Raw genomic sequence first — 15,230 nt, forward strand, 5'->3', positions numbered from 1 at the left:
TCATTAGCAGGCCTATTGGAAGTTCGTCTGAATAATGCCTTCGGTGCAACAGGCCGGCTGTGCTCTCTTTCTGCTCGGAGTGCTCTCTCTCTCTCTCCACCGCGTAAACATCGGATCACGAAGCTGCTCATCGCTGGCTCGCGGCGCCTGTGATCTCCACACTGTCGCTTCGTTTCTCATTTCTCCTCCTCACCACGAGCAACCGAGGTCTCGCCTTGGGTGGGTGGGATCCGTACACGAGCCTTGCCAAGGACAAAAAAACCTGCCCTGGCTACGCAGAGTGCTGATGGGATTTTTTTCCCTCCCCTTCAAGCCTGCGGCGCTGCTGGGATGAGCTCTGAAAGCCCAGTCGAGACCTTGCTGCGACACCAAAGTGCCGATTCCTATTCAGTCAGCAGGGTACACGCTGCAACGACCTGGTTAATAAAACACAGGGATGACTGAAGAGCTCATTTCCAGCTCTGTCTGCAAACGCCACAAGCCTCCCCACTGCCCCCACAACATGCAGTAAAATATTCCAAATTTGGCCGATTTCTGCCTTCCTCGCCCAGTTCCACAGCACAGACTGCTGTTTCATGTTCGGTTCTGCCAAGAGCAAACTGCAAATGTAACGAATCAACATAAGCACAGCCATTATGTGACTAGACGGCATTCTGTAATTGTACGTTACGAACACAAAATACCAGGGCTTTTTGCGGCATCTGCAGTTTAAGGGCACAACCTGCTGAAAACACAGGAAGCACAGAAAGGTATGTTTCTGAAACTGTCTAAACCTTGTAAATTATAAAGAACTAGCCTTTATATTAATTTCTGATCTGTGCTTAACCTCCACATTTTTGGTCACCAAAGGGAACAGCATTATGTTAATGCCTGGCATTTACCAAACTAAGTTTTCAAGGAACGTCTCTTGTTGTACTATAATGACTGCTTAAACCCCCCCAAAAATGTGATTGTCATATGCCAAGTTGTTTAGGGAGGCACTACATGAGCAAAATAAGCAATGTAACTTCACATTCTAGACAATGGTAATAGAGAGGAAATTGACTGAGGGAATAAAGTGCTGAATACAGATTAAAAAGTTCTGACAGAACCAGAGGAAGAACAGGAACCCAGATCTACTATGGGCGCGGAGGGGAAACGGTCTCTCATCTCTCCCCTAGTCACATGGAGGTTGGAGAAGCTCTCGGGCTTGCGCAATCCAGGCCAATGTGTGAAAGAAAACTCCACCCAATTCAACTACGACGCCTGTGCAAGGGGCTCCGTCGACACTGATGCTGCCCAGGCTCCTTGCAGGTAAGACACCCACCTGGTGACTGGGCCCAACGCGGATCTCCCCCTGCGTGCTGTTTAGTCGCCTGGAAACGAGAAAAAAAAAGTAAGGGTAGACATCAACGCCGATAACCGAGAGAGCAAAAGCCTTTGAAAGCAGGAAACTGATAATACAGCGAAAGGACTTCAACCTCCCTGTTCGGAAAAATGAACTGAAAATCTGAAGCCTGTGGTTAGCAGCGGTCTAGACGCCCCCGTGTAGCGCAGAGAGATGGGAGACAATTCACCACACTGCTGCGCGCCGAGTTTCTGGTGGTCAGAAAACTGGACCGCCGACATCACAAAGTCTGCCTGGGTGCCATCGCGACAAAGACATGCTAGCAGAGACCCACAGCTATCTCCCGAGTGACAGTTTAATGACGTGTTGGTTTTTTCCCTGTCGCTCAGGTGTTTAAGGAAGATGTCAACCTGGTGCCGGCAACAGACTGAGGCTACCCAGAGCGGTTAGTTATCGGCTGCTCCATACTGTCACACGAAAGCTTTTGTTTTCCTTAAGGAAGATGCGTGGCCTTCCACAGAGGTACCCACAGAGAGGGCACAATCTGTTCGACTCTGTAAGACGGTAGAGAAAGAGGGTATAAACTAGAATCACGACATTTAAGCTTTTTCATCTGCCAATACCTCCCGAACTGCAGGAAGATTTAAACTGGTCCGATAGGGGTTAATGGGCCCAGTCGACCTATTTGCAACAGGTAAAAGCCGTTGGTGACTTTAAGCAGCGGAAAATCCACGGGCGTGCTCAAGGTCTAGGAAACGGGACTTTTATAAAATCCATTCCGAGAAAACACTGCTTAACCTGTACATTTCAGTCTTCTGCAGAGGCAGGGATGGGACTGCATGTGTAGACATTTTCGTAGCAGCTTCTCTGACGTGGAATGCAGGGGTGAAGCACTTCGCCCTCACTTGCTGAACTGCTGAATCCCGCACTCTCAACGACAGCAGCCATCATGATATGGAGAACTATACATATATTTTTTTTTTAAATAAAGCTTTGATCGTGACGAGCCACCTGCAAGGCAAGCTGTTACTCTCGGATCCTTCGGGGAGAAGCCTTGCGGAGGCAAAACGGCAACAAAACGAAAGCAAACCGAACGGCGAAATGGTTGCTGTAACAAATGCACGTAACCATAGTAACAACAATTTAATAATAGTGTTCAGATCTCCCAGCTGCAGCGGATTAAAGAAAATGACAAGATGTTCCTTTTCAGAAGTAGCCCGTTGCCATGGGGACGGTGTGGATTCCACACAGCAAAGCAGAGCGCGCTGCCCAGAAACTGTCACGATGATTTGCATTCAAAATCTTTCTCCATCATGGCCGTCTGACCAGACTTAGAAAGGAGAAACCCTAGAGGGACTGTCCTGTTGCCATTTTAATGGTCTTTAAATCCGTCCTCTCTCCATCCCGGCCTGCTAGAGCCCTCTCCTCGCGCTGGGACACCCCGACCACCGCGCACTGCTGGACTACAGTTGAGGTGCCGTGTTCATTTCCCCCCCCACTTAGCGATTCTCCATCTCCATCAAGGGTACTGTAACCCTAAAGGCTGAGCCATTAGCCAGAATCACTGCCAAGCTTTAAATATTTTCAACAGCCATATCAGGTTTTTCGTCCACTTTATTATTTTGCACGGGGAAACCAGAAACGTACAGCTCAGGAGAGAGAGAGAGAGAGAGGGTGCAACAGTAATCCCATTCTGAAGAGTAAAGGTCACAGTCTGTTAAAATAGAAAACCATCTCTAAACCTTTTACTGACGTACTTTTTTTTTTAAGACGTGTCGTTGCAGCGCAAGGTAAATGCCTGCAGACCGAATATATTCCGACACCCGTTCAGCTGAAACAATATAGAAAACAAGACTGCAACCGAGACGGGGAAAAAGTAAAGTTTCGCCGACCTTTAGCGGAGAATGCACAGCGCATCGCTGCTGTTGGGTGGTGGGGGGGGGGGGGGTCACGCCTTCTACACCGCCCCCCACACGACACTTTCACTGCAAGCGAAGGCACTCAACACGGCACTTCCTGTCAACAGGATTCGCCTGCAGCGTGCCGAGAGATGCACAGGAAAACCAAAGCTGTCCGGCATCGGAGGCATCAACGTCTCTCGCCTTTCAACACACCAAGAACACTCATTTTGCGGTTTCCGTTTTCCTCAAGACGGCTCTGCCGCTGTGGCCTCTGTTCACACCTAGAACCCCCCCTGCAGATCCGCTTGAGTGCCTCCCGCAGGTTCCCGACCGACCCCCTGGTGTGCCGGACACTGTGAGCGGCAGGAAGCGCCCTGTCCCGACCAGACCGATCTCGTGGGGCGTGCGATTCCTAGTTTGCAAACAAAACAAGACCCTCTGCCCTCTTCCTAAACCAGAAACCCTTAAGGAAAGTGGTCTTCAAACTGCGCTTACTGCACTAACCCGGGACAGCAAGCATCTTTAACCTAGGGCACAGTCACATGAAAACGTTAAAGACACTAAATGGATGGATTAAGCAACTAAAAGCCAAGCTGGAACTAAAACCACAGGAGCCCCTGTCTGCCCAGGACCAGGGTTGAAATTGAGAACCCCAGCTTCAGGTTTCCGCACTATTGAGACAGCAGAGCATGAGACAAGAAATACAAACACCCCATTTTGCTGCCATGCGATAATGTGCAGTCTGCAGCTGTACGGTATCGAGCCCAAATGAATATTTTGTCAAATCTGCATCTCAGTCTTTGCAAAGTTACACACCCACCACCTTCTGCTAGCTTTGAGTACAATGAGCAGCACCTCCGATATCCTGTATCCGTGCAATCGGCTGTTCAACAGGAACATTACTTCTGAGCAAACACCACAACAGACTAGGTGTGCATGCGTGCTGGGACATGCATGCTTTACAGCCACATGACAAGGAGTTCCACAGCAGGACCCAGCACAACTAGACACCAGAAGGCCCGATTAGGTGATAATTAAAATCGCAAAGATGAGGCTTGGATCCGGGACCTGCAACAGGACAGACCGCCAAGCCAGATATCAGCGAGCACTGGGGGGGCGCTTCCTAACAGAGAGAGCATCCACCCAGCAACACTGCATCCTCTCTACTGGGGAACCTGGGTTTTGGGAACACGTCCCTTCTCCTGACTACTCAGACCAACCACAGGGTTTCCCTCCAGCCCTGTCTCCCCTGTCATCGCCCCGAGATCTCTAAAGGCGCCCCCCTAGCTGCTCAGCAACACACCCCAGAACTGGTTTCCTACCTCCTACCAAACCAGCTCCAACAGCTGGCCTGGTGAAATTTTTTTTCCCCTCCCTTTCCGACGCAGGTATGGATTGAGAAGAGATGCAAGAGAAGAGTTCATTCTGACTTCAAACTAAAACAAAACAATCATTCCACGGCAATGATTACGACATCAACCACGGGGAACATATTTTTCCAACACCCAGAAAAAAAAACGCGTTCCTAGATCATTTGAATAAAATGTGAAAAACGAGCTCGCCAGTGTGGCATATTGAGCGACGCTTCTATAATGTAATAATGTTTCTTTATTAGCCCTATACAATTTCTTGCATTAGGAATTCGTCTTTTCGCATACCCCAGCTTGCTCTCCATGGAGACACAGACACACAGACAGGGAGAGAAGCTGGGGGTCAGAGCGCAGGGTCTGCCATTGTACGGCGCCCCTGGAGCAGTTGGGGTGAAGGGCCTTGCTCAGGGGCCCAACGGAGTAGGATTCCTCTGCCGGCCGCGGGATTTGAACTGGCAACCTTTCCAGCCACGGGTGCAGATCCTGAGCCAGAGAGCCACCCCACCACTCCTTCTCCAGCGGCCTGCGCAGTCCAAAGCAGAGGCTGAACCACGGCTGTGAAGCACAGCTAGAACTCCAGCCCGGCTACAGCCAGTGCGCTGCCAGGCAAATGGGTCAGAACCCCGGGGATTGACACGGCTCCAGCACCCAGATCCGGACAGCAGACCCTGAGGCAGGTGACCACAGCGCGGCCTCATCCTCGACTGGGCAACGCTGGACTGCAGACCTGCATTCCCAACTGGAATGAAAGAACTTGTGCAGACACTGAAGACTCTGGTCCCCCCCCCCCACTAACCCCAAAAATAAAATTAGAAAAATAAATGAATGCAGATATTGCACGGTTCATTTAATTTGCATGCACATTTTAATTCAGGACCGTGTCTTTAATAAGCCCCCTTAAAAAACAAAAAAATAAACAATATCAGAACCAGGACAAGCCCTTCACTGCCCAAGGCATTAACATTACTCCAGAACTAAGAAAACCGTGGCTGTCAGACTACGTTTGCGAGACTGCACGGTGCTTTGATAAGCTAGTGCAAAAGGCGGCCCAGTAAAACGTTTCGTTATTAATAACTCAACGTTATAACACGCAGTTACCATCACAAACGGGGAGGGTGGCTATACCCATTTCCTGGGCTAGACCCCAGGTTTGTCAAAACACCGCCAACCGCGGCCTCCCATTGGCCGAGCGGGCCAGCAGTCACGACTCGGCCCGCCCCTCCGTCAGAGGCAGCCAATCCCCGCCCGCACGCAACACTCCCCCCCCACCCTGCAAACATTACATAAACGCAGCTCCTACAGGCCCTGACAGCCCCACGCAGCCACATCGGCACGGCTCCGACCCACGGGCGCCGCTCGGACAGCCGGTGCCAACGAGACGGAGCGCCCGGCCCGGCCTCGCTCCCTGCCGCCGCGCTTAACACACCACGTCGCAGGAACAGCGAAAGGATGCAAAATGGAGTCCTGGCATCCAGCGCCTTGCAAATTTACCCCCCTCCCCTCCTCTCCCTCCCCTCCTCGGCAAAACACGGGAGGGGGGGAAACTTAGTAAACAAATCGGTGACAAGTGTTTACACACGCACGACCCCCCCAGCGCCCCGCGCGCACAGCCCTCGGACCTGCGGGGTCCGGCGACGGGACGGGAAACCGCGGCGCTTCTGCAAGCAGGCTCGCTCGCCGAGGAACACGGCAGCCGGCGCTCAGCGCGCCCCCCGGCCTCGCTGTACCACATTTCATCCAGACCTGCATGCAGGCGGGCGCAGGCGAGACGAGGAGAGGGAGGGCGAGAGCAAAACGTAAACAGCGCGGTTTGAATTAAAAGGCAAGGCCAGGGGACAGGCGAGCCTACCTGCGAGGGCTGAACAGGTCGTCCATGTCGGGAAGCCGAGCTCTTGCCTTCTTCCAATGTTGACAGTTTGCCCGCTCTCAGCGCAGAAACAAACAAACTCCCTCTTTTTTTTCCCCCTGCCTATTCTAAGTACTCAAAATGGAGGTGCACGCAGTCTGTCACGGAGGTTTGCACTGAGCTTGTGCTATGACCTCAGCCTTTCACGCACAGCGTACAAAGTTCCCGTTTCTCCACAGGCACGGAACTGAGCATGCGCCGCGACCCTGCGCGCACACGCCCGCTCGCTCGCTCGCACACACCACACAGAGACACGCGCGCACACGCTCAGCGCGAGCCATCTCCCCGCTCCAGCGCTCCGCCGCCGCCGCGCCGCACTGCATACAGAGCAGGGGGGCCGGGGCCTGCGCAAGGGGGTTCGTGACATGCAACAGCCAGGAGCAAGGAAGAGCAGGGGGGCTGCAAGGGGGGTGCCAAGGTGAAAACCTGCCCTGTTCACGGAGATTCACGCAGCGCCCTCTGCGCTGGGAGGGGAGGGGGGGTATTTTGTTTTTATCTTATTGCAGGATTGTTGCTTTTCTTCTCATTCAACTGGTGCCACCACTTACAAAAAAAACAATAACTAAGAGCTGAATAAGACTGGGAGTTTGCCAGCCTTTTCATGCAAGAGGTAAAGTGGTCACTAGCACCACAGGCGACCTGTCAATGTGGGGGCAAAGACCTCTTCTCCGAGAGTAAAAGGAGCTTTTCACCCGAAATGTTCCGATTAAAATTACCACTCCAAAATTAAATACTGTACCACAATACCTGGTTACTACGCTCTAACTTTTGCTGAAAAGAGCTTGCTGCTCTATTTCAGACCTCTAGCACCTCTTGTTTATAAAGATGAAAGACCAGGGTGCCAAAAGATTTTACTCTCGTTACCATGGTCACCCTGCTCCTACTGAATACCATCAGACACAACATAACGGTGGCGTTTTCTCGAAGTGCACAACATAAAACAGCCAGCAGCCATATCACACCCTGCAGCTCACAACTGGCAGCCCACTGAAGCTCAGCAGGTGTGAGCCTGGTCAGGCTGGAGACAAACGTACAAATACGCCCCAAAGAGAACACGTAAATCAGCTAATCAGCCTGTGATTAAGAACTTGGCTGGAGCGATCACAAGACCATGATCCTCCAGGACCAGAGCTGGGAGCTGCTGTTCTATGGCTCCATGACTAAACCATTTTCTTTTACTTATTTGATACTAATCTATAAAGAGGATTTGTCAGATACTTGTAATACTTTGCAATACTTATAGCACACATGCAGCATCTGTGAAAAAGCACAGATGACCATGTAGTGTCTAATATTGGTCATTCCCACTGATACACCTCTGAACTCCATGTCAGAAGCCCGACCAAACCCCATCGCCCCAGGATCCCAATCCCATCGATACAAACAGAATGGGCATAAAAGCCGATTTACTGCCCAACAACATCTGCAAACCTTTGTCCATCTCTGTCATAAACTGCAACAATGTTTTGGCTGAAATAAGCAATACTACTTTTTGTACCACCAGTTCTAAGGATCTGGGTGGAAGAGGGTTTGGACTTTTCTTCTTCATAAACAGGGTTTCTATGCATCGGTCTCCAAAAACCTCTGAATGATACATGCTGATGCTTCTGCAACAGTTTCTATCCTTCATACCCATCAATTAAAATTGTAAATATGAGGAAGTAACCCAGGGAAGGTAAATGACTTGTACATAGCTCAACAACAGGGGCTGATATTCACAGCCTCGTGCTTCACTAACTTGATCCTCCTTGACGTATGCAGTGTGGTGTATGGAGAGTCCTCAGCAGCTTTAGGTCCTAAGTAAGGACAAGGCAAAAGCCACAAGAATGGGCCCATCTTGTCAACAGATGACTAAAAAGAAAAGTCTAGGCTGCGTGGACATGGGGTAAATTTGCCAAATACACGGGTGTTTCCAGATCAGTGCCAGCGCCTGGAAAAAAAGTGACTTGATCAAAGCGTGCCCCGCCCCCCACTTTTCTGCCCTAGACGAGCTACACTAAACAAAACCATGCAGCTGACCAAACAGGTGGAACGTCCAACACCCACTGGCGGATGGATCAGAAGACCAGCCCACAAGGGATCATGGGTAACGAGAAGCGTCTCGAGGGCAGTGAGCCACTGAGCTCCAGGAGTGCACGAATTGCACAGAGAAGGGGAATGGGCTAGAGACCATCGCCAGCACCTGGCCACCTAGTGAAAGAGCCAAGGGAAATGGTGGAGTAGCCCCTTGCAATGCAGGTGACTCAGTTTTCATACTGGACACTAGCTTAATAACAGGCAAGCGATTTAGAAAACTGCTCCACTACACTCTGGGACAACCTCACACAAAACACAAAGCTCCACTCGCACGCCAGCCTGGCCTGATGGGATGAGCCGGTGACAAAGGAGATCAGGACAGTGCAAGGTTTGCCTCACATTATTATTAACAACAAAGGAAAGACATACAGTAGCAAGCCTCATGGTGAAGTGCAGTTACACACAACAAGTAGATAAATCACGAAAAAGGGAAATCGCAATATTTTTAAAGCACTGATATCAGTTCACATCCGATGAAGACAAATTCACTCCATTTCATTCACATTTCAGAATCCTCTTGCATCCACCATAGATTCAAACTTATTCACAGACTATGATCTGCAAGCTTGTCAACCTTTGCAATATACATTACGCAGAGCTACCGATAAAGTCTGTGAACCCCTTTTGTAAACCAGCGAAGCCCTGGTCATATGGCCCGTCATCTGTTTCAGTGCATGCATCTATTTTTCTAGCAGGGCTATTTACTGATCTAGAGGCAGTGAGGTGGAGGGAGGACACTAATGTCAAATTACCCTCCAGATGGAAACACCAATAACAGGCATGAAGACAAATGAACCAAAGGGAAACAGGCCATCAAACAGCTGGGCACATGTGCGACTTCAAGGTCAGTGACGTGCCACTCGCCTTCTGAATTTTAGACATCTAAATCCTAGAACCTCAATGTGGTTGCAAAAACAGTAAGTACAATCCTGCAGATGTATTCTTCACCTTCAAGACTGTAGTCACATTTCTGTTTAGGATACAAGATCCACTCTCCCACAATCATGCCAGTTACATGCATAATGCGTTGACCCGTTAAGAGACGCTAGACCTGACATTTTTTAGTGCAAATACAGCTTTTTGAAGTCAGGGGAACGTGCAGGAAAAGCAACTCGTTGTGGAAGGTAACATTCCTAGAGAAAAGGTCATGCCTACGAATGGCCAGGCAACACTTCAATGTCACGTGCACACAAGCTGTGTGTTTTTTTTACTGGAGAAATCCTGGTGCATGTTTCAGATTTCTTTAGATCACTCAAAGAATCCAAGACAAAAAAAGTGCCTTGAGCCTGTGTTTAAATGTAATTAGCTTGTGTGTTGCTTGGCTTCCTGATGCAATAAGGAGCTAATTATGCTACAAATAGCTGAATAAGCTCAAACATTATACAGGCTTCTCTCCACACTTAATCACAATAATTAACTTCCATCACACTGTAAGCTCTGGGCCTTTTCATGCAGGTAATCAGCTAGGAGTTTTTCTTTCATGCCCAACTGTGACTGGAACAGATTTGTCAAGAGATCTCCACAAAACGGGGTCGAATTCTTACCTGGTCTCTGGATTGTAGCCAAGTATGTAGAAAAATGAGTCGATACGGGCTTTGAACTCTCTCGCAGCAAAAATGTCAGAAAAATGGGAAATATGGCATTTTCCTCTGAAAACAACACAAAAAAACAAATTCCCTGGATTAATACAACTGTAATATGCGTCAGTGCCTACAGGACCTAGTATAAATAAAACAAATAGGAATGACATCCTCACGAATCTAATGCAATCTGAAAGTAGCTACTGGCCCCATCAGCCCTATCCCTCATTAACTGGACTACCAGGTAGGATCCAGTCAAATCGCATCAGAAAAACAAATGAACAGCTGTAAGCTGTATCTTTGATGGGACTTGTAGATATTTGACATCAGGTGAAGCGGCAAGGGGAATGTTGCAATGCCTGAACCCCACATCTTGGTTTCATTTTAACCGTCTTATTTCATTTCTTCATGTCTAGCTCCGTAAGAATAACAGGCATCACACTTTGTTTGCTTTCATTTCTCTTCCAGCACCCAGAATCACACTGGAAAGCTACCTTCTCAAGAAGATGAAAGGGATGTGGAGTTTGGATGGGGAATTACAGCACACCACTGGAATTTAGTAAGTTTATCTAAAGCCCTCTAATAAGTCAAATCAAAAGCTCTCTGTGTAGCAGAAGTAGCAGCTAATTTGCCCTGAAATCAGTGGCTTCAGTGATGTGGCTTTGAAGGCTTCAGTGCCATTTCCAGATGGTTTTGGTTAAAAAGTCATATGAGCAAAATTGTTAAAGAAAGGAAACGATCTGGTTTCAAACTCAAGATAATAGTCCTGCAGTTGCAATTTTTTTTCTCTTCACCATGGTCAGTAAAGCACTACTTTATTTTTTTTTAAACGTGAAGTAATGTATGATACAATGATTCACATATCACATGAGCAGGCGAGAGCACAAACGATTAGCATCTGTTTTGATTTTTTTTTTTTAAAAAAAGCTCTGCATGGCCCTTAATACCAAACGCAGAAAAGGGCAAGAGGGACAGATGTGCTGAGACAAATGTACGCCCGTCTACGGATGTAAATCTAACAGTTCACCTAAAATTAGAGCTTACAGGGTACAGCCCCATTCCTTGCACATGTTCCCATTTTTTTTTAAAGACTTGTCATCCAATTACACCAAAAAATCTAACATTCCTCTGTTGCACGAAACAAAGGTAACACAAAGAGAACTCTGCTTCAATCCCAACTCCCTCCGCCTTCAAGCACATTTCACCCGTGTGCCGGCCACTGGATGATCCCTTTCACTTGCCTCAGAGCGGCAGCATGGTACGTGTCCACGTAATCCGAAATGAAGAGCTCTCTGCTCTTGACGACAGGGTCGGTGATGACGAGCTCCCGGCCAGAGTCTGGGAAAAGAAGAAGCGTTTTGCAAGTGGTCAGCCCCCAGCAGAGCTTGGGTCAGTCCAGCACTTCAATCGCACCAGAAGCAAGAGACGGACAGAGACGGGGATGGGGTGGGAGAGATCGTGGGGTCTCTGGAAGCTGAAAAACCAAGATCTCTGAGGAACATCCAGGGGCGAGACTGCAGAAACGTAGGAGGTTCCCTCACCGGGAGAGCATTAGCACAGTCTACAGGAAAAAATAATGGTTAAAGCCTCCAGCACCTAGACAGGAGAAAAGAAAATGGTAAAAACGAAGAGCTGGCACGCTTTCACCACAGGAAAGAAAAATCCTGTAAAACCGTTGTATTGAGCAAGACAAACTTTCAATAAATGTTCCAATCACCCTTTGGGAGACACCTATAACCTATACTTTAAGCTACAGCAGTCATGGGATAAGGGTGGAAGGTGACCGTGTCAAAGGGTTTAACCCGCAGGGAAAGTCTTTTTTCTCGGGCCTGCCAGGACAGACGTCAAGCACAATCCCTCGTGTGGTTCTGGTTTCTGGCGTTTGTCAAAGTGCTTCCTCGTGCAGCAGAGCCACTGTTGCAGGCCCGGCTGTCAGCTAGCGGTCTTCAGGTTAAAGCAGTGCCACTGTTCTACAAAGCCGGGGCAGTCGAGTCGTGACACAGACAAGGAAACAGTTTAGCAAATTTGTTTTCAACACCGGCACAGTGCGCATGTACATCAAACAGGGCTCCAGGGGGCTTGAGCCTGGGATCGTACACAGCCTGCTGTAGACAGGTCCATATTGCACCAGAAGAACAAAGTACCACTGACATCCCGATATGAAAAATGTCGTCTTCTGCAGAAGATGAGGCCGGGGGGGGGGGGGGGGGAGGTGGGGGGGGGATGGGGGGTCTAGGGAGGCCAACCATCGGAGAAACGTTTCAGGGAAGGATCCCTCAAATGTCGCCCCAAACGAAGTGTTCAGAACTCTTTGTGCCCTGTCCTTCGGACGAGACGCTAAACCGAGATCCCGCTGCCTGCAACCCTGCAGGGGGCAACAAAGCCTTTGCAAGCTGCACTGGATAGAAAACATAAAGACGACTTTGGTTCTGTGCAAAATTAACCAGGCAAGAACGGTCTTGTAATTTTGGCTCCGTTTTTTTTTTTTTACTCTGTACCTCCTCTAGTTTACGGTTGTGCCCCGTTTCTTAGAAAAAGGGAAAAACAATTAACGGCAACCCACACACAGGACAAAGTCATGAGGTCCTCTTGGGCTGAAATAAACAAGGAAACGCACCGTTTTCATTGTTGCGATCCTGGACCAGGTGTTGGTACACGGAATCCGGCACTTCAGACTGGCGGTAGTACCATTTCACACTCATCAGCAGATGGTCCCGTTTACTCTGGGGGAAAAAAATAAAAACATTCAGCACACTTGCAAGCTTTTTCAAATGACTGTTGCACAGCATAGAGCCCAGTATAACCTACAGTCATTGATTAATGTTCCACTAGGCAAATGAAGGCGTCCTTAAGTTCTACATAAAGCACAGTGATAGAAATACAACCGCATCTTCAGTGCATATGACTAATTTTGTTTATATACGCGACTAATTTTATTAACCACACATTTACATAAAACCATCAAAACATCCCAAGAAGCTTTCCATCACCATGTTTGCCTTAACCCTGTCCTGTGTGGAGAACAGCTCTTGGCTGTGGTGTTCTGGAGGGAGTGGGTGACTTAGTACACTGCCACCTGCTGTCACTCTGTGGCATTGCACCCCTGCAAAACCCAGTGTGGAAATTCAAGAGAAGTAACAGTGGGTGGCAGCACTGAGTCAGAGATCAGTGTTACAGGCTAAGGAAAGGAAAACAAATGTTTTCATTCATTCACATGAAATATTTATTATTCCTCCACACAAACCTGGCTGACCATTGAGACGGTTTAAAGAACATTAGGGGAACCACAGCTCTGTATAACAGAGGCAATGGAGCTTTTCTATTACAGCCAGAAATCACTGCTGCCTTCAACATTAACTGTACATCATACCCTTTCAAGCAAAGCTGGCTGTATTTATTGTGCCAAAAAAAGGTATTAATTTCACCCTGGAATGATTCTAGAAACCAAATGCTTTTAAGAGCTACAATACTAGCTTTGCCCACTGCTTTTATGGGACAATATAAAGTTATTCTTAAATTTCTGATATCGGGGGTCCTTTTCCAAGCGCTGCGACCCCAGCTGAGGGAGTGCGCACAGAAAAGAGGGGTCTGGTCCCGAGCCGCTGATCCCCAAGGCCTTGTCTGTGGGCTGTAGCTCACACAAGGAGCGGGGGAGCCCAAGCAGGACGGGGCGGCCTCTTCCTCGACAGCGATAAAACGCGGAGGGAAACGCCAGCACCGAACACACCCGCGCCCGCAAAAATAAACCCCGGTTCTAAAACAACATCGCTACATTGGATAGAAAAAAAAAACAACTGCCTCCGTAAAGGGAGAAGAAAAAAAACGCTTGCACTGACAACGCAGTTTATTCCACTCCCCCTCCCCGTCAATCACTGCTTTCGGACCGCCACACAGCTCCAACCCTCCCAGATCCAAAAAAATGCCCGTCTTGTCCGATTACTGTCAGGGCACACGTCCGCCATCTACCTCCTCGTTAGGGGAAGACTCACGGTCACCCCGCGCACATCAGCCACCGCCACACACCAGGAGCACTGGAAGAGGCTTATTAGCGCAAGATCAACGATTTCAATTTCAAAATTTAAGGTCCCCCCCCCCCAACAGGGGCCTCTAATTAAAAATGATTTTGCTTTCAGTTATTTGGAATTCATATTTGGAGCTAAACCTTCTTAAATAATACAGGGACAGGGTAGCTGCAGCCCTCCATCAGAGGGATTAGAGCTGAACTCTGGCTCAATTAATTTACTGGAAGCCACTGGCTCTCCGCCCCCTCGCCTTCCCCACTGCAGCCGCTGCTGTGTAATTTGCTAGATAAAGTTATTAAAGCACTGGTCTACAGCGCTGTAAAACATGTTAATGGCATATTAACCGCTTGCAATTTTCCTTCTCTCTTCGGCATGATTAAAAAAAAATAAACACGCTATATTTTCATGGCTTTCCCTCTTAATCCAGTGCTTAAGTCCTTGCACTCAAGCAAGCTTCTGGAAGAAAAGAGTGAAACCTGAAAACACCCCAGGCACAAACGGAGACTTTTTTTAACCATAAAAATAAATGAACCTGAAACCCCTGACCTTTCCTTACTAAGTCTAAAAGACTGGAAATGACTGTTTCATTATTAAACCCTAATTATGTTTGCATGTTGCATGGACCAGATCATTGCACAGAATCAAATTATCGAGATAAGTACTCTTAAGCACAAAGGAAGGAGAGAGAGGGAGAAGCAGCAATTCCATTAGAATTACAATGCTGAATTGATTAGTGGCATTCCAAACTACATTAGAGCAGCGAGCACTGCTCGCTTTGATAGAGCTCCTGTCTGCCTCTCTTTCCCCCATCGTTGTTAAATTCTCAAACCGTGTTTTGTTTTTTTTTGAAGATGCTACAGTAACGTAGCAAAAACTCACACTTCACTTCAGAAGGGTGGTGTTTTATCTGTAGCTCGCCTCAATCCGCTTGGCGCAGACCTCCTCAGCTGGACGCAGGCCGTGCGGGGCGCCGAGGCTCTGCCGCGGACAATGGCCGACAGTCTTACCCCCAGCAGATCCCCGAAGGGGGAGACGGCGCTGACACATT

General features: G+C 48.5%; 1 protein-coding gene across 6 annotated transcripts in view; it reads right to left on the reverse strand.

The window, feature by feature from the left end:
* The window catches only part of rerea (arginine-glutamic acid dipeptide (RE) repeats a), a 153,117-nt gene that overhangs the window by 49,257 nt on the left and 88,630 nt on the right, over positions 1 to 15,230 (reverse strand). For 4 of the 6 annotated variants that reach the window (XM_069183825.1, XM_069183826.1, XM_069183823.1 and 1 more), the window contains 4 exons: positions 12,778 to 12,883; positions 11,402 to 11,498; positions 10,125 to 10,229; positions 1,307 to 1,355 (listed from right to left, as the gene is read on the reverse strand). In XM_069183825.1, the coding sequence (XP_069039926.1) occupies positions 1,307 to 1,355; positions 10,125 to 10,229; positions 11,402 to 11,498; positions 12,778 to 12,883 (357 nt within the window). Of the gene's footprint in view, positions 1 to 1,306; positions 1,356 to 6,447; positions 6,701 to 10,124; positions 10,230 to 11,401; positions 11,499 to 12,777; positions 12,884 to 15,230 lie in introns of those variants that run through there. The other 2 variants (XM_069183827.1, XM_069183828.1) reach the window with 2 other exon arrangements.

Source organism: Lepisosteus oculatus, chromosome 25, assembly GCF_040954835.1.
Source record: "Lepisosteus oculatus isolate fLepOcu1 chromosome 25, fLepOcu1.hap2, whole genome shotgun sequence".
Taxonomy (NCBI): domain Eukaryota; kingdom Metazoa; phylum Chordata; class Actinopteri; order Semionotiformes; family Lepisosteidae; genus Lepisosteus; species Lepisosteus oculatus.